Consider the following 20,045-nt stretch of genomic DNA (forward strand, 5'->3'; position numbering starts at 1 on the left):
TCTCAACTTAAATGAGAAAGACCCTTAAATAATTTTGTTCTTTCACATTATCCCACAGTGTATACTCCTGTCCAAATACCACAGCACATTTTGATTTCCACTAGCACAATGAAAGTACCTATTTTCTTTCTACCTAGGTATTTATCAGGCTGTCATCTCCACTGTAACTGAACATCTATTTTAATGAAATTGTCCCTAATTTTAAAAAAATGGAGAAGGGAGAAGAGAAACAGAAAATACATATTAATTGTACGGTAAGCACAACTGCTCGTAAATACTAAATAGAGGGCCAGAATTTTTCCCCTTGTAAATTGGAGCTACTCCACTGACTTCAATGGTGCTGGAGTAAATTGCAGCAGCAGAGAGTCTGGCTTAGAATGTTGTTTATTGTTTCCCATGATGCTTCTTAAACTGTCATTTTCTCTTTCAATGGCAGACAACACAGTACAGTAAATGCAGAACACTCCTTGCTCCACTAGCATGAAGTTGAAAACCAATTACTCACTTTCCTTCTGGCTTCTGCTTTCTGGAAGCACTCATGCTGTATAAAGTTAACTGCAGCAAGGATCCTGGGTAATGAAGATGTCCTTTCAGTGTCCAGAGTGTTCACTGCGAGCTCCAGAGACATCTCCCCTTCTGGACTCCTAAATATATAGCCATGGAAGTTTTGGTGACTCAAGACGGCAGAATACCAGCATTCAGACTGTTTTTTTTTTTACGAGGCAATTCATAACACTCTTTATTTATACTTAGACTATGATGCTCCTCCCAGTAACAGGAGAGAGTTGAGAAAGGTCATGGTATCCATAAAAGTCTAACACATGATTTGGAAAAAATTCTGACAAGTGGAATTGTTATAACGAAGTGTGTCAGCATATGATAAATCCTGCCGGAATTACTCAACCACACCAGAAGTTCAAGTATCCCTCCTTGTGAGGTGCAGAGCAACCTCCACTCCCATTGACCTTAGGAGGTGCATAGCACCATGAAGGATTGGGCCCCATGGGAGGCCAAATTAGAAAGAGTGTTTGTAACTGTCAGGGTTTTCTGTTTATTTTTCTGTGCAATGCCACTATGATGGCATATATGCAACGTGTCCTATCCTTTCTCAGCTGCTCCATGCGTGGAACATCTAATGCTTCGGCCTTTGTGGGTTTTTTTGGGGGGGCGGTGGGGGGAGACTTGAAAATTGCTTTTGTTTCCGACAGACAGTACTTGTTTATGGTGGAACAAAATTATTTTCCACTCACTGAATGAAACACAAAAAATTGCCTCCCAGGAGCATCCAAAGTATGTCCCCATTTTCCCCTTAATTGCCAGCATCTTTGCCTGAATGATGACATCACACAAAATGTCAAAAGCTGGAAGAAGCGGTCACCAGGCTCACATGTTTCCAATAAAATGTATCTACAAGGGATGTAAGCCAATAAAATACATACATGTGCATGTGCAGAAATAGGACAGGTAAGGTACATCCCTCACTCCCTTTCACCCCCAGCACGTTTCTCTACAGTGGAAGCAGAGCTGGCCAGGAAACTGAATTTCAGTTCAATTAAAATTTTTGAGATTTCAGAAAATAAATTCATTTTGAATTGGGGTAAAAAACCCAAAAAAATTATGGAACTGAAATCCTGCAATATTTTATTTTGGCAACACCAAAGCATGGTGTTTCCAAAACAAAATATATTCCTGGAATCCCTGATTGCTCACCTGGTGGTCTGCAGCTGAACCCAGGACTCAGGAAGCCCTGGTTGCTTCTGACTGAAATTAACATGAATCTTGCCAGATTTGCTTGTGCCTACCACTGAACAACACAGTGAAACTGACCAGACTCTTGTTGTCAAGATAACAGTAGAAAGCCAATTGCCACAGAAGTCTGAAAGCCTAGAGGTCACCGACTCCAAGACAGTCCAAATAGTGAACTATCCCAGAGCTGCAGATCCTAGGAGCTCTGGTGTTCCCCGCAGTCTGTGAAGTGAGTGATGTGGCAGGAAACCAGGCACGTTTCCAATGGAAAAATGTTTTATCAGAGTTTTTCTGACCAGCAGCAATAGATTATAATTTACAATTAGAGTTGGAGGTTCATCAGAAGGCAATAAGAAGTGATTAGTATGGCTGCAAGAACAGCAAAGAGAAGGAAAACAACTGTGACGTCCATATCACAAATGAAATTACATTCTTATGTCCTGAGGTCTCCGCTATGTTTTCATTTATTATGAACCATGCAATCTCCTGTCTTCTCTTCTTCTCAGAATTAGTGTTTTAAATTGATCTATTTAACAGACAGGTGCCAAGGAGTGTGCTCTTGTAGGACATAGACATCTGCTAGGCACATCAATAATACCTTTGAAAAGGATAGGACAGAAAGGAAAGCTGAAGGAGAAACTGGATGAGAGTGTCAATGGAAGGGAGAAATAGAAATAGGCTTATGAGCAAAAATATCATCAACGTGGGCTAGCTTCTCTTGTGCACCAAACTGTGCTTGGTGCCAGTTACAGCACCTTGATTCTCACGACTGACCCTGGCGGCGATGCAATTTAGTGCAGCTGCTGAGGTACTCTAAATTGCAACATTGGTGTAAGGATCTTACAGGTGATCAAAATCATACATAATGAACCTGAACAGCAGTAAACTGACCAAACTGAATCACATTCCTTCCTCTTACTCCCCTTAATGTGAGCCAGAAAAGTACATACTTTCTCAACCTTTTGCTATAAAAGTAGGCCTGATAGCAGGACATGTATATCAGGAACAGCTAATCCACGGCACTGAGATCAGTCAAGAAAGACACACAGTCATGTACTACCCAAAATGAATACACACAACTCCCACTGAAGCCAGTGTAATTCTGCAAGGCGAACTAGAGCAATATATGGTTTTTCATGGCTGATATCTGCATTAAATAAATAAATACATGGAGCTATGCCTATCTCATAGAACTGGAAGTGATCCTGAAGGTCATCAAGTCCAGCCCCCTGCCTTCACTAGCAGGACCAAGTACTGATTTTGCTCGAGATCCCTAAGTAGCCCCCTCAAGGATTGAACTCACAACCCTGGGTTTAGCAGGCCAATGCTCAAACCACTAAGCTAGCCCTCCCCAAAGTCTCCATCCTGTTGCTGTGTACTGCAGTCTTTTCACTAGTCCTTATTCATGTTCACAAGGTTATAATGAGGCTAATTATAACAGGTCTGAGGCTTAGTCTGATTTTTACTTCACTGAAGTTTATCTGACAGGACAGTGGAATATGTTATTTGTGACCCATTGTATGACATATTTAAAAGTTCAAACACTCCAAACTTATGCCAACGTTTTAAAATCAGAATTTGAAGCTCTGATCTTGTCCTAACTCCAAAACCTTCACAGATGAACAATTACCATATTACAAATGAGCAAGCAGAGTGTAAATAAGCAAATGAACTTCCAAGATATCTGTATCTCTTCCAGACGACTCCATAATGGCTTCCCACTTTATCTTAATTACCAGACTAAAGAGTAGCTGCAATACACCATTTTGTCTGATAATTTTAAGGTGGCACTCAGCACAATTAGAATGATGACTCCAGAAGGAACTGTTCTCTGAACAGCTGTGTAACATCAAAGGGCAGCAGCACTCCAGGAACTCTCTAAGCCTTTGATATGAGTGTCTTTCTGGTGCAACATCCTACTGGCATGTCCAAAAGATAAGGACAAGTATCTCTAAGCCTTGTGCTCTTTATTCACAGTGTTAGCTAAATATTCTGTAAATGTTTTTAAATGCTTGTATTTTATATATAAAAAAAGTTTAATGATTCTGTATCCTCTTGGTTAATCTTTAAAGATGCCGGAGTAGGACTGAATCCTTCAGTTTTAAATAACTCCCTGCACACGGCTGTAAAATACACAGTGTGTGCTTTATTATAAGGCTAAATGCTGAAATTTGCTAAGGCTTAATACTCAAGTTTTTACTCATGTCTTAGATTAAGAGATGTTTGGGGAAGGCGACTGATTACTCTGCATGAAATCCTGCCTCCACTGAAGTCAATAACAAAACTCCAGTAAACTTCCATGGAGGCAGGAGTCCATCCTTTTTGCCTTACATGAGTAATGCCCTGATCCTACTCATTTATTTAATTGGTGCAGAATCAAACCCTAAAGAGTCAAAAAAGGACTACAGAATTGGACTCATAACATTTAATTATCCAGCATTTACTAGAAGAGAAAGACCTGTCCGAATCTTCTTCCCCATGGTGATTACTATTATTGAACAACATATGCAGGGCCAAATTCTGTTTTTGGTATCATTGATGTAAACCCAGAATAAATCAATTTATGCTCACAGTTTATTGCCTTGACTTCAGTGTAGTTACACTACTCAATTTACAATGGTGTACATGAAAGCACAATGTGTCTGGTATCTCTCATACTTAATTCTACAATAAGCTGTGCAGTCTGTAAGAGAAGATGGACCATGCTAATATGGTATAGAATGAACTGCAAAAGATATTCTACTTCAGGGATCGGCAGCCTTTGGCATGTGTCCCTGGCAGGCTGGGCCGGTTTGTTTACCTGCTGCGTACACAGGTTCGGCCGATCGCGGCTCCCACTGGCCACAGTTCACCGCTCCAGGCTAACGGGGGCTGAGAGAAACGGCGTGGGATGAGGGATGTGCTGGCCACCGCTTCCCACTGCCCCCATTGGCCTGGGATAGCGAACCACAGCCAGTGGAAGCTGCAATCGGCCAAACCTACAGACACAGTAGGTAAACAAACCGACCAGGCCCGTCAGTATGCCTGGTGAGCCACGTGCCAATGGCTGCCAATCCCTGCTCTACTTAAATATTATTCACATCTAGAGATTTTTTTTAATAAGGGGGAATTCGTAGAGTTTGTAATTACAGTTTTTGTAGGTGCCTGAACATAAGATACCTGTGTTCTGCAAGTGCATTGTTATACACCAGCACCTGTAATGCATCTATTCTTAATTCAGTATTTAAAGACAATTTACATGATTATAATTTATTCTTTACTTTTTGTCTAAGATCAAGTGTACTATCAAGTGATACATCTCTTTTCAGGGACTATATCTTGACTATTTGTCTTTTCCAATCTCTAACTCAGACATAGGCAAACTTCGGCCTGCAGAACCGTCCTGCTTGGCCCCTGAGCTCCTGGCTGGGGAGCCTTGTCCCCAGTCCCTTCCCCATGGTCCTCCCTCCCTCGCAACGATACCATCAGGTGGGCTGTGCTCTGGCCTGCCATTCCCGCTGGGCAGCGTGGGGAGTGAAGATGGCTTTGGCCAGGGGCTGTGGCTGTGAGCTCCTGCTGCTAGTAAGGGGGTGGCGAGTGGGGGGTCCTGGGAGTCAGTCAGCGGGAGGTTCTGGGGGGGCGGTCAGGGGATGGGGAACAGGGAGGGTTCGGAGTGGGAGTCCCGGGGGGCCTGTCAGGGGGCAGGGATGTGGATAGGGGTTGGGAGGGCAGTCAGGGGGCAGAGGGGATTGAATAAGGGGGTGGGATCCCGTGGGGCAGTTAGGGGCGGGAGTGGTGGTCAGGGGACAAGGAACAGAGGGCAGTTGGATAGGGGATGGGAGTCCTGGGGGGGACAGTCAGGGGACAAGGAGCAGGGGGGTTTGGATGGGTTGCGAGTTCTGAAGGGGGCAGTCAGGGGGTGGGAAGTAGGAGGTGGTAGATGGGGGTAGGGGCCAGGCTGTTTGGGGAGGCACAGCCTTCCTTACCCGGCCCTCCATACAGTTGCGCAACCCTGATGTGGCCCTTGGGCCAAAAAGTTTGTCCATCCCAGGTCTAACTAATTTGACCCATCATATAGGTTCTTATACTTTGAGTAAATGCCATGTTCTTATGGAATTTTAAGGCTAGATTTTCATAATATGGCTGTAATTCAAAATGCAATTTAGGACACCTGAACATCTAAACTCGGAGCATATGGGTATTTTGATACTCAAGTGACTTACAGGCTTCCCACAATTGTGTGTGTCCATAATTTATAGGTGCAAAAAGAGAGAGAGAGAACCCACAAAAGCTGGGCTGAAAAAATTGGCTGTTAATGGCTACATTTTCAAAGAGGACCTCAGTCTGGCCATTAATTTTGCCTTTGTATTTGAACATGGTCACAATCATTTATAGGCACAACAACAGAATACAGACACACATTTGCAGGTGTGAACAGCAATTTTGCCAACAAGCCTTATAGTCTGATATCTAAATTCTAGTATGTGTGCCCACAATTAATTGCAAACACAAAAGTTATTCCAGCACAAAGCTAAAGGATTTTGTTTTGTTTTTAAATTGTGACCCTTGAAGTGTTGTTACCTTGGAAAATATAAGCCAAGTTATTTGCTAACTGGATTTTGGCATTTACTTTTGGGTGCTGCCTTGAAAACTCATCCACATGTCGTCTAATTGTGAATCATTTCAGTATTTTGTTCCATGCTGCTCCTCTAGTTTTACAAAAAACCTTCTCTATAAAAATATACTCGTGTCTGGGTAAAGAACTCCTCTTTCCCCTGAATGAGTTTAGTTTGAATCAAGTCCAGAGTTAGGACATGATTCTGGAAAGCACTTAAGCATGTGTTTAACTTTAAATACATACTTAAGTCAATGGGACTTAGGCATGTAAGTGTTTTCATGAATCAGGGCCTTAGCAGAGAAACAAAGCCGCTTAAATTACCATTCAACAGTAATAGTAGTGTATACAGGAAAATATAATATGAGGGCCTGATTCATTCTGCCTATAGAATCCAAGATGCGGATTTATGCAGTAGAAATTTCCTCTGGTGTTGGGAGCAAATGGTATAAACATGCCCCAGTCTGTGTGCTGCTGGGGGACCTGGAGCCAACTGACACTGCTCACATAGTGAATACAGTCAGACTGGAAGAGCATGGGACCAGGGTACCCAGGAGACGCACTGATTTACGCTATCTTCTGGGAAGTCTCAGAGAATGGCTGTTTCCCCTAGTAGGGCCTTTGAGGGAGGGGAGCAATGGGACTTGTGTCTACCTCATCTCCAGTATAAATGTATCTGGTGAAACAGCTTGACGAAGAGCGAATCAAATCCATCATTGACACAACTGACAGTCATACAATGGAGAAATAAACTGGCACGTATAAAGGAAGAACTGCCTAAATCTTGAACCAATTCCCTCCTCACCCCCCATCCCAAAACCACCAGTTCTGAGTGTTTTTTTAAAAAGTGTGGCTAATTTTTATTCTGATTGTTTCATTTTCCTGTGCTTCTGTACTTCCTGGTTCTGACTAGGACCAGAAGTGCCATAACACCTCAAAGCAGCTCATTCTCAGAACTGGCCAACTGGACACGGGAAGTAAGGAATGTCCATGAGAGAGGCTCTTCCTGAGAGCTTTTCAGGACAATTTCGCTGACCAACTAAGGTTCAGATATTTCTTTTCAGGTACAAATAAAATCTGAACTTTTGCATGCATATCCCAATTGAAATGAACAGCCAAACCTTTTAAGGTTCACCCAGTCACTTCCTCATACCTAGTCAGAGGATACATATAGAAATTCAGTTGCCAGCACTGCCTGCCTCATAGCCTCAGTTATCTTAATTCCTTAACCTTGCCTGCTTTAAAAGAGCATCAGAATCACATCAGGAATTCAGTATTTTTGTTTAAACAGGATGTATTTGACTGGAATCATTTTACTGTATGATAACTTGTCCTGACCTGACAACACACAGAACAATGCTCTACTCAGATACTGCAAACCTTAATGGTCTGTACACTTAATTCCTTGGTAAACAAATGATGCTGTAGCTATCTAATCAGAAATGTTCAAGCCCCATAGCAAAACTTCAACAAATAGAGCAGCAAACATAAAAAACAACAACAAAATATGAAAGCAAATAAAGCTTTGGTAAAAAGGAATTTGAAGGCTATACGCTTGTGGAAAAAAAGAAAATTCTCTAATTACACTGTTGGTGCTAGCAGAACAATTAATGTTCAAACTACATATACAACAAAACATGAAATAGGAATGTGAAACATAATAAACTGTGTAATATTCTTCTGGTTATCAAGCGGTTCAATCTATATAAGAATAGCCAAATGAACCAGAGCTGAAATGATGTGATCTACCCAACAGCACAAGGCCTGTCAATATATTATTGCAAGTTTGACTGTAAATTATTCAAGGCAAATAACATGTTTCCCTATATGTTTGACTAGTGCTTAGTACAATGGGACCCTAGTCGTGAGTCTTTTTGGTACTATAGTATTTACAGTTAACAATAAATAATAATAATAATTTCCCTTCTTCCTTCTGTTCATCCAAAATAAGAGTGCAAAAAGAAATCAGAAATTGACTCTCCCACACTGAAATATTTTAGATTGAGTCGGTTATTGAGTCACTGGCCAGAAATGCATCTATTCTTTGTGAATGGATGGACTGGGATCGTTTCTTTTTTTTACTGGGAAAAACGTGGGGTACAAAATCTGTACGAAAACTTCCAGGTATTTGTGAACTAGAGGAGATTTAGAGTCAGACTTACCCTGGCTGAGATCCACTGGCGCCTGCTTTTCCACTGCGTAAGAGAACATTTTCTGCTGCCGCAACAGCAGCAGTCATTGCAATCCTCTTCCCATCTGTTTCGGCAGTAGCACTGGTCATTGCAGCAGTCTGGGGAGTTTCCCTCATGGGCTGTGTGCTTCGGAAGGTACTTTGTTGCCAGCTGGACTTCAGAGACTGCCTGTTCTGCAATCCAGTTTGGGAAGCAACAGGTGATCTGACTTGTCCCACAGCACTACCTGTAGTCAGGTAGTTCTCTTTCTCTAAGAGGTTGGTCATACTGCGACTGAATCCAACTTGTGGGTACAAAGATACACTCGGGCTGGTGGGGGCACTGTTAAAGACTGTGTCATTAAAAGATCGTCTATGGAAATGGGTTTGATAAGTTTGCTTTCTGATTGCAGAATCATGATTACCATGACCAACAATCTCAGAGCGAGCATATCTTGGTGGGACAATAATATTGTATCTTCTCCTATCACCGTGCCTTGCAGAGACTCCAACTTGGTTTCCCCTGTTGTAGCGGAAATCATTGTATACATATGCCAGCTTCTCAGGACCTTTCTGGGGAGAAACTTCTAATCTCTTCAGAGGCTGCCTTTGATTCCTCTCCTCCATTGTCTTGTATGAATTATATTGTGTGCCTGTATTTACCCAGCCATGTTTGTAAGCGATTGGTGAGCTCACCTGTGCAAAGAAGCAAAAAGGGACAAAAGTCACCAGAAGGATAGAGCTTTTTTACTTTAACTATTCTTTTATAATTTATATATTTTTTGCAAGTTGCTAATAGAATAGTACAGTAACTCCTTACTTAAAGTCATTCCAGTTAACATTGTTTCGTTATTACATTGCTGATCAATTAGAGAACGTGCTCGTTTAAAGTTGCGCAATGCTCCCTTATAAAGTTGTGTGGCAGCTGCCTGCTTTGTCCACTGCTTGCAGAAAGAGCAGCCCATTGGAGCTAGCTGGTGGGGTTTTGGAACCAGGGTGGACCGACAGCCCCCCGCTTTCAGCTCCCTACCCCCTAAGTTCCCTGTGTGGCAGCCGCCCAGCAGGCTATCAATTGCCAGCAGTTCAGCTGTCCCCTCTCTCAACTGCCACGTGCCGCTCCTGCCCTCTGCCTTGGAGCTGCCCCCGGGGAGCCTCCTGCTTGATGCGTGTGCACGCATGGACGGACGACGACAATGAGGGGGGCTAATGTCAGGGTGTTCCCTTCCCTCCTGCCCCCCGCTTACCCTATCTCCATAGAGAGGAGGGGGGACATGACAGGGCTCAGGATGGAGGGAGCTTGCTGGCAGCAGCTGCTGTCTCAACTTGCTGATCTACTTAAAAAGGCAATGTACTTAGAGTGGGGTCAACGTACTTAAAGGGGCAATGTGCATCTCTCTTTCTCTCTCACACACACACACACACACACACACACACCCACACCCACCCACCCACAAGGTGTGTGTCTCTGTCTGCCATGCCGTCTCCCCTCCCTCCATTTGTACTGCCTTGTAGATTGTGAGGCTACATTAACAACGTGTTAACCCTGGAGGGCTCAACTGAGTGCAAGTTTATCATTTAGCAGTAAGGCATTCCCTGGGAAATATCCCACCCTCTGACTCCATCACCTCAACCAAGCTTCACAATCATCATTGCGGTGTACAGTATAAGTTTTCAACAAACAATTTACTGTGTATAATAGTATTTTGTCTTGTGAAAAAAAATTTCCCTGGAACCTAACCCTCGCATTTACATTAATTCTTATGAGGAAATTGGATTTGCTTAACATCGTTTCACTTAAAGTCGCATTTTTCAGGAACATAAGTACAATGTTAAGTGAGGAGTTACAGTATAATAAAACAAGAACTTCAATCAAAGATTCAGATGACAATGGGTTTTTTTGCACTTCTTCATTAACCTCCCAGTGAAACAAGGAGGGAGTGCATTCTAGTGTTTAGGAGCCCAAGACTAGGAGTCAAGACTTCTGAGTTCTAGCCCCTGCTCTGCCACCATCTTGAAGTGTTATCCTAGGCAAGTCACTAAATTGCTAGATATTCAAAAAAGCCTCTACATGCTGGGTCATCTCTGTTTTTAGGTGTTCATCAGATTGACACACTCAGGGCTTGATTTTCAAAGATACTGAACACCAACATCTCCAGCTGAAGTTAAACATCTGCAAAGGATCTGAGACCTTCGGACAGATGAAAGAGGCTGTGTCAGCAAAGAGCATTAACAATGATATTCTAGTCAGGTTAGTACATGCAGTCAGCTTATCTGACCTTGCACTGGAGCAGTGATGAACAGCTTTTCTGGCCCCAATGGGCAGATTGGCACCTTGTCATAAATCGCTAAACCGCATTTTATTTACATACACGTCCATTAAAAAGTGAATGTGAATTATGAATTTAGCGTAGAGGCCATAGCATCTAGGGGCCAGACTACAAACTCCTTACTTTCACTGGTGAGGAACTCCTCACAGGGGTAGTCTCAGCAGTGGGAATCCTCACCAGTGGAAGGAAAGGGTGCACAATCTAGCTGTCAGATTGGGTCAGGCTCATAGGGTTGATTGCATTTGTTATTGAAGAGAGATACATATTTAAGGGCGATGGAGGGAACTGCAAAGGGGAAAAGGATGCTTCATTTCAGGAGTCACAGTCCCACACTGTGATACAGAGAGGCTGCAAGGCATTCTCCCATACCATCCACTCTCTCTCGTTCTTCCATTTCTACCATCAAAGTGACGACATCTCCTTGAGGTTCCTGTGTTACCTCCAGTTCCTGCCCTCAGTACTCTCTCCTTTGTAGAGATGACACTATTCATTCCGTAATGCGAAGTAAAACCCATTTAAAATATTTTCTTATTGGGGGGTATGAGAGCATAAGGGTGGCAGGCAGCGAGGCAAGTGCAGTTATGTAATTGGTTGTGAGGGTGTCTGAAGAGGGTAAATAGATACATTCAGAAAACAGAGATTGTAATTAAAACTAGGTCCTACTTAATTAACCAGGCAGCATGAGTTCAGCCTAAGTAGCCTACTTCCTTTGTTGAGGGCGATGTTAGTCCTCTGGGATACAAAAACAAGAACAGAACCCACATTGACTCATACAAGACCAAAAGATCTAGCATTTGAAATAGGGATTAGGCTCCTCCCAGGTGACGATGTTATACAAGTGCCTTTACACATTTCTGTCTCAGATCTGAATTGCTTCATATAGTAAATAATAATTATTTCTGTTCATGGGTATGTGGTGCTTTTAAAGCCCCAAGTTTCCACTAATCCTATATGACAAGGAAACCTCAGCAGAAATTCTTGCATTTTGCAAGGTTTAAAGCAGTGGTGGGCAACCTGCTGCCCGTGGTGAGCCAACAGACAGTTTACTTACATTTGCACAGCCGCCTGCAGCTCCCAGTGGTCACAGTTTGCCGTTCCCAGCCAGTGGGAGCTGTGAGAAGCAGTGTGGGCTGGCTGCTGCTTCCCACAGCTCCCATTGGCCGGGAACAGTGAACCGCAGCCACCAGGAGCTGCGCAAAAGTAAACATACTGTCTGGTGGCCCGTGAATGGATTACCTTGATGGGCTGCAGACTGTAATCTCTTTAAACCAGTGATTGGCAACGTGAACATTTAACATGATAGAAAAAAAAAATCTAGCCACTGTTTGTGGCAGCAAACAAAGTAATGAATTTGCAATTCTACATATTTTCAGTTATTTCCTACATTTTCCTCACCTGGAGAGATGAATAATATGCGACTCCATGTGGAGGTCTCGAAACAGAATAATTATCAACTGTGTCCAGATTATAAACATGTTCTGGAACACTGATGGCCCGATGGAGACTGCCTGTAATTGAAATAAGACTAACGTAAGTAGTGTCTTAAGGAAATACTATTTTATAACAAAAAGACAATACATGTCCAGCCTATGATGATAACAACATACATATACCTCTACCCTGATATAACAAGACCCGATGGTGGGTTTGCATACAATGTGGTAAAGCTCTGATGCTGCTCTGAGCAGCATGTTAAAGGTGTTGGGCCAGGCCAGGGAGTTCAATAAGGGGGCGATCAAGGGCTCCCCTACCAGGGTCTGCGGGGCAGAAGCTGTGGGAGGGCACTTTTGGGGGCCCCGCAGTCCCAGAGTAGCCAGGGGATTAACAGGGGGCTGGGTGCAGCCTGCTCTGCTTCCCTCACTCCAGCCCCAACTGTGTCGCTTGGGGGAGAGGGCTTGGGGGGAAGGAATCCCTCCCCCCCCGTACTCACCAGCAGTGGCAGAAGCGAAGCAGCCCGGCCCCAGCCCACTCCACTCCGCCAGCTCCCAGCCGCAGCACTCTGCTTTCCGTTGCAGGTAAGTACGGGAGGGCGTCCTTTCCCCAACCTCCCCGCACTCACCTGCAGTGGGAAGTGGAGCACCGCGGCTGGGAAGTGGAGTGAAGTGGGCTGGGGACGCATCACTCTGCTTCCCGCTGCCAGTGAGTGCGGAGGGCATCCTTTCCCCAACCTCCCCACACTCACTGGCAGCAGGAAACAGAGTGATGCGGCCCCAGCCTGCATTATATTGGGGTTGAGGTGTATTACCTGGAGACTGAACAAGAAGAAATGGAAAAGGTGTTAAGTATTCACTGTATTATATTTAGGTAACGGATAAGCAATGTTCTCTGATAGCAATAGGTCATTTTTTCAGTCTCTCATATTATAGATATTTAAAATATTAGATAAAAATTATCTCTTAGCTTTCTTAAGGCCAGAGGCCAAAACAACTCTTTATAAAAATATTTTGATAACAGCAAGTGAGAATTTTTAGAAACATCCTATGTTCTGATGGATGATTGACTAAAGTAATAAAGGGATTACATTAATATAGCTTCTAGCAGTGAATGGATACTCTAAGGCACGTTTTCCAACTACAGAACAATTGTTTTCCATGATAACCCAAAATATGCATACAAAGCTACAATTTTAAAATCAGAGTGTGAAGTACATACAAAATATGCTAGCAGCAGGGCTGGCCTTACCATGAGGCAAACTGAGGTGGCTGCCTCAGGTACCAGACTGTGGGCGAGGGCACCACTAGAACCCAAGTGTAGAAGATTGTGTCTGCTACTGGTGCATATGTATTCTCTCTGCTCTAGATTCACAGAGATGGTGGAGTGCTGTGCTGGAGGATGGAGGGCACAAGAGGAGACAACAGGCAGGCAGGAGAAAAGGTGAGAGGGAATAACAAAAAGCAGCAGGAGCTGCAGGGAGAGGGAGGAGGAGGAGGAGCAGCCTCTTATGTACCTCTCTAGCACCCCCAGGAGCCTGCACTGATTAACATCAGCTTTTCAGGGAGCTTCCTGTTTCCTGCCACTTCCCTGAACCCACCTGGGGGGAATAGGCAGTCAACTGAAGTAGGAGCCAGCTAGGCCCTTAAGACGCTGATATCCTCCCTCACTCATGACCTGCTACCAGCCTGCTTATTTGTCCCCTTCAATTGAGTGCTGAAAATCACTATAGCTGGCACAGAATGGCAGTCATGAGTGAAAGAAGAAAACTCCCCTCTGGGGCAGCATTCAGAAAAAGAAAGAAAGCAAAGGAAAATTTTCTATCTAAGCAGGAAGGAGCTTTCCTGAGATACATAGACACAAATCTTCACAGTGAGCCTTCCGGCCCCAGTGAGGACGTGAGTGGTGAGGAGATGCCTGATGTTCCAGTCAGTCAGAGTGCGGGTGACCTGGCAGCTACTGCAGCATCCATATCTCCATCTCAAATGGATGTAACCATGCACATTCCTGAAGAAAAGTGTAGATCAGAGGCGCAAGAAACAGCTGCTGCTGAGTTTTAGTTGCTTAAGTCTAGATGATCCAGGACTGTGGACCCACTTGAGCAGTAGCCTGAGAGACTTCTTTGTACTGCATGAGCCACAGCAAGTGAAAAAATTCATGTTCCCCAAAGACAATGAAAATAGAAGTTCCCATGCAACACATTACTGACATGAAATCCCCAATGATGACAAAGTGGAGAGGCCATGGCTTATGTACTCAAAAACTCAGAATGCTGCATACTGTTTTTGTTGCAAACTCTTCCAGTCTAATGTTCCAGCTCCATTAGGTTCTACAGGAACAAAGGATTGGAAAAATCTGGCTAGAAATCTGACATGCCATGAGAAGGCAGCGAATCACTGGAGAGCATTCCATAGGTGGAAAGAGCTTGAGATGAGACTAAGGTTAAAGGCCACCATAGATGATCAGCATCAAGAGAAGATTGCATCAGAGTCTCTTTACTGGCAAAATGTTCTGAAAAGGCTCATTGCCATTGTGAGAATGCTTGCTATCCAAAACCTAGCACTGCGTGGCACTTCAGATCAGCTGTATGTGCCAAACAATGGAAACTTCTTTAAAATTGTGAAGCTGATGGCTGAGTTTGATGCTGTACACACACCACTATCTTGGAAAAACAATTCAAAATGAGATCACACAGTTACTGGCAACAAAAGTCAAACAGAAGATTGTGGCAGACCTGAAATTAGCAAGATATTACTCTGTTATGCTGGACTGCACACCTGACATCAGCCATACAGAACACATGACTTTAATGGTGCATTTTGTAACAACAACAGAACCTAGTGAAAATGTCACTGCAACGGTGACTGTCAGAGAGCGTTTTCTAGAATTTATTGACATTGATGATACTACAGGAGCTGGTGTGACAAATGTGCTTCTTAAAAACCTGGAAGATACGGGAATTGCGATAGCTGACATGAGAGGTCAGGGCTACAATAATGGTGCCAACATGAGAGGAAAGAACAGAGGAGTGAATACATGGATCTGAGAGTTAAACCCTCGAGCTTTTTTTGTCCCAAGCAGTTCTCATTCATTGAGCTTGGTGGTCAATGGTGCAGTGTCAACTTCAAGTGAGGCTGCTGAATTTTTTAATGTAATTCAAAGCATCTATGTATTTTTCTCTGCATCAACTCATCGATAGCAAATTTTGAAGCAACATCTGGGAACAGCCTCTCTGACACCGAAACCACTGAGTGCCACATGATAGGAAAGTTGAGTGGAGGCGATAAAGCCTAACACACACCAAATTGGGAAGATAGACGAGGCCTTAGTTGCTATTATGGAGGATAATGCTATGATAGGAACTGTTCATGGGAGAACATGGCAGAGGGAAATGGAATCACCAGAAACAAACATAACTTCAAATTCCTGTGTGGTTTAGTGTTGTGTCATGACATACCGTTTGAAATAAATGTTGTAAGCCAGAGACTCCAAGGTGTTGACCTTGATGTATCTGGAGCAATGGAACAACTGGACAAAGCAAAGTCATACCTACAGTCTTACCGGTGAGATGAGGGATTTCAAAACATTCTGAAGAGCGCACAGAAGTCGGCAGAGGTACTTCACACTGAAGCTATTTTCCCACCCATTCAAGAATACAAGAGTCACTGAAGATGACGACATTTTGATTACGAGGCACGGGATAATCCCATAAAATACCCCAAACAATAATTCAAAGTTGAATTTTTACCCAGGAGATAGATTGTGCAATACAGTCAGTTGAACGTTTCATGCAGTTCAAGGAACACAACAGTATATTTGAGATGTTGTATGATATTCCAAAACTCCTCACTATCCCTGAAGAAGGCCTACACCAGCAATGCAGGGCGCTATAGACAGTGTTGGCACATGATGACATGCGCGATATTGATGCAAGTGATTTAGGTGATAAACTGAAAGCCCTTTCAAGATAAATTTCAGCAGGATCAACTCCAAAGGCTGTTCTGGAATATATGTGCAGAAATAAGATGATCATCCTCTTTCCAAATGCTTTTCTTGCTCTGTACATACTTCTAACACTTCCTGTAACAGTTGCCAGTGGAAAACGCAGCTTCTCCAAGCTGAAGTTAATAAAAACACATCTACGCTCCACAATGAAACAGGAGAGGCTGGTCGGCCTTGCAACCATCTCAGAGCATGAGCTGGCCCAGACTGTGGTCCTTCAGGAAGCAGTTCAAATCTTTGCAATCAAGAAGGCACAGAAAGCATCACTTTGATTATTCAAACAGATAAAAATGCCAGTGTTTACTATGCAGACAAGAAAAGGGACATTACTGTTCAGGCGTTTGAAAATAAAATGGTTACTTAAAATTTTTGAACAAGGCATTTTAAATTGTTAATTCTCCTTTATTGGGGTAGGTAGCAGAGCAGTACCATGATGAGTAGAACAGGAAGAAAGGCAGAATTGAGACCTTTCAAAGTTTTGGCCCAAGCAAGGGAGAATGGGGGCGTCATTTGAGCTCCCCGCATCAGGTGCAAAAATGTTGTGGACCAGCCCTGGCTAGCAGGGCTGAAAACAGAAAATTGCAGATGGAAATTCTTGCGAAAATGCATGTTCATGTGTCAATGCTACTCCTTGTACATATACTGCAGGGGCAATTTTGACACAGCTTTGAAAAATGCAGCACACATGGTATATATAATCTGCACTGCATACTTGCCTAGCTCAACTGTTGATGTTTCTTTTTCCTTAGGCTCTAATCTAGCAGTAACATATTAGAGCAGGCAGTGCTTCATTAATCCCTTGAGTTCTGCATGCAGAGTGCAGTAAGAGGCCATGAGCAAATTCTATGGATTATGGAGACATATAGCATAAAACCTCAGAGAGGAAAGGGGGTTAATGACAGTCCCAATCCATACCTGAAAGGTTAGGTAATCCTACAGAAAGTGTGGGAGGCATGCTGTACTGACTCTCTCACGTTTTATCCAAGGTCTAGCACTGAAGGTAAAACTGTGACTCACTGTTCTTGCCTTGGTTACAATCAGATTATTTGTTTTCATTTAACATTTTTTCAGGTTGTGAGTCTATAATTAATATAATGCTTCCAAAAGGTAAAGTCCCCTGCTTAAAAAAAACAAACAAAAAAAAACAAACAACTTTTTGACTATGTAACAGGTGTTATTTAAATTATTGTTCACAAGAATCCACTGGCTCTGACTAACTGCAAATACTGTTATACACATAAAATATAGAGAGGTGTTTCAAGGGGTAAAGTAAAAGTCAAAATTTCGGGAAGGATATGACTGAAGCATAATTGCAGCAGTTTATATGGATAGAAAACTAGTCTTCAACAATGGAGAACCCAGAGCAGGGGTCGGCAACCTTTCAAAGAAGAGCCTTTTTTTGTTTTTCTCTTTGACCAAAATATTTTGAGAGATGCACCACACGCAAAGCTACTTGTAGAATTACAATTTATCAACTAATAATAATTGAAATATTAAAGTTACTACTACTCACCAATACTTTTAATGTGACTTCTGCCATTTGAATTTGAAAATAAACAGGGGGGGGGCTCCAGGCTGGGGTAGGGGTGTGGAAGGGGATGTGGTGTCTGGGAGGGAGTTTGGGTGCAGGAGGAGGTTCTGACCTGGGCAGGGGGCTGGGGTGCAGGAGGGGGTGCGAAATGTAGGCCCTGGTCGGGAGGTGCTTACCACAGGTGGCTCCTGGCCAGCAGCAAAGCAAGGCTCTGGCTCCATATTGCTCCCGGAAGCGGCTGGCTGCTGGCACATCTCTGTGTGCCCCTGGTGGGTGGAGGCAGCTCCATGTGCTGCCCTTGCCCCCAGTACTGTCCTCACAGCTCCCATTGGCCAGGAATCAGCCAATGGGAACTGAGGAGGTGGTGCTTGCGGGTGCAGGCAGCGCACGGAGACCCGCTGCATCCCTCCCCCTAGTGGTTTACAGAAATGTGCAGCAGCTTTTCAGAGCAGCGTGGGGCCAGAGCCCTGCTGCACTGCTGGCCGGGAGCCACCTGTGATTAGCACCTCCTGGACAGAGCCTGCATCCTGCACTCTCTCAAAAAACGGCTGCCTGCAAGGGGGCAGCCAAAGAGTCGCATGTGGCTCCAGAGCTGCAGCTTGCTGACCCCTGACCTAGAGCAACTGACCGGTCACATCACTTTGATCCAAAAGGCAGTCTGTCCTCCAATACCAGATGGAACACAACCAAAGAACTATGTAGTTAACTGAGCCAAAACTGGATGAAATTTGCATCTTTAAAACTCTAGGGGGTGGATTCACAAAGATATTTGGGTGCCTAAAGTTATGAACCTAGTGGGATTTGCAAAAACAAAACACCCATTGACTTTCAGTGGGAGTTAAGCATTAACTTGCTTAGGTGCTTTTAGGCATCTAAATACCTCTATGAATCTGGACCTGGGTAACTATTTTGAGGCTGGCAAAGGATGTGGAAAAAATAAAACAGACCAAGAGGCTGAAAAAGGATTATATTATGGAGCTGTTATGGATTTTCATTGGAATGTAACAGTGTAAGGATAAATCAGAACCTATGTATACTACTGAAAAGCATTTAAAGATGTTGGGCAAAATTCAGTCATATGTGCCAGCTGCATTGCTCTGTCACTTTAAGTCTGTGTGTGTCTTTTATACCAGGTAAGGGATACCTAAGTACTGTATTTGACCAACTGGTGCCAGCCATGTCTGGTTTGCTCTACAAACATGTACACTCTGCTTATTCTGCCTATCACTGTGCGATACCAACTGAGACCCCACATGTTCATATAGTTTGTTTAATTTATAGACTTTTTATATCACACATCATTGTCCTGTCCGAAGGCCTCAGTAGTACTAAGATGTAATTTACTGGTGTAACTCCTTCAGCAATTGTAAATGTGTTTTGAAGCCGAGCAGTATTACTTCTCCACTCAAAGAACTGCCATTTATTTATTCCTTAAAAATACATATATTTGCAGTCATGCCATGTCGTTAGTCCACTTTGTTTGCCCAGTGTTTTATGGTTGGGGAATTTATAAAGAGACCTAGACTGGAGACCCAACTCAGCTTGACATTCAATAGGACTTGGGGACCTAGCTTCCTTAGATTCCTTTGAAAATCTCAGGCTAGGGGTCTATATTGTCTATTATTTAGTTAGTTAGTTAAGACATAAAGCTCCTGTGAGCAAGGCCTCTCTCGCCTGCATGTTTTGTGCAGCTCTGAACTCACTGTCTGCACTCAACCAATAATACAATGATGACTACATTGCCCTCCATTAACTAAATTAGCCTAAGCTTCATACCAAGCATAGCTGTTCTCTTTGCAAAGCCAAAATATTGTTGATCAGAAGTTGCAACATTCAGAGAACTTTTACTAAGCAAAGAATTTTAGATTTTTAACTGACCAGCGGGTTTGACCTTCAGTGCTCTTGTGAAACTCTGCTTCTAAAGGAAGTGTTACTACATAATGCTGGATTTCTCCATTAGCTATTAGGCCCAGAGAAGGAGCTCTAAGTCAGATTTGCCTTTGCATTTTCTGGAGTAAGGAGACTGAACCCTTCCTCTAGGCTTCGTGCTGGACATATATATGCTTTTTGTCTCCAACTCTTAGCCCTGGTCTATATCAATGTAAGTGTAGACAAGCTCTTAGACTTACAGTTTTGCCAACTCCAAATATTCAAAAACCACAAGTTAGGCCACCAAAATCAGAAGATTGTTAAATCTCATAGTTTTTAAGCCAAACGTAAATGAAGTCTGGGCGTTCCATATTT

At 43.3% G+C, this 20,045-nt stretch overlaps 1 protein-coding gene and 1 long non-coding RNA gene across 2 annotated transcripts in view; one reads left to right on the forward strand and one right to left on the reverse strand.

Annotated features, from left to right (window-relative positions):
• The window catches only part of PKP2 (plakophilin 2), a 69,616-nt gene that overhangs the window by 41,753 nt on the left and 7,818 nt on the right, over nt 1-20,045 (reverse strand). The window contains exons 2-4 of the mRNA XM_030543717.1: nt 12,233-12,345; nt 8,503-9,206; nt 506-644 (exon numbers count right to left, since the gene is read on the reverse strand). Coding sequence (XP_030399577.1) covers nt 506-644; nt 8,503-9,206; nt 12,233-12,345 — 956 coding nt within the window. The remainder of the gene's footprint in view (nt 1-505; nt 645-8,502; nt 9,207-12,232; nt 12,346-20,045) is intronic.
• Nucleotides 9,577-18,922, forward strand: LOC115640752. The gene is made up of 3 exons (XR_003997923.1): nt 9,577-9,676; nt 17,866-17,873; nt 18,912-18,922. It is a non-coding gene; the product is annotated as an uncharacterized LOC115640752 (long non-coding RNA).

This window comes from Gopherus evgoodei, chromosome 1 (assembly GCF_007399415.2).
Source record: "Gopherus evgoodei ecotype Sinaloan lineage chromosome 1, rGopEvg1_v1.p, whole genome shotgun sequence".
Lineage (NCBI taxonomy): Eukaryota > Metazoa > Chordata > Testudines > Testudinidae > Gopherus > Gopherus evgoodei.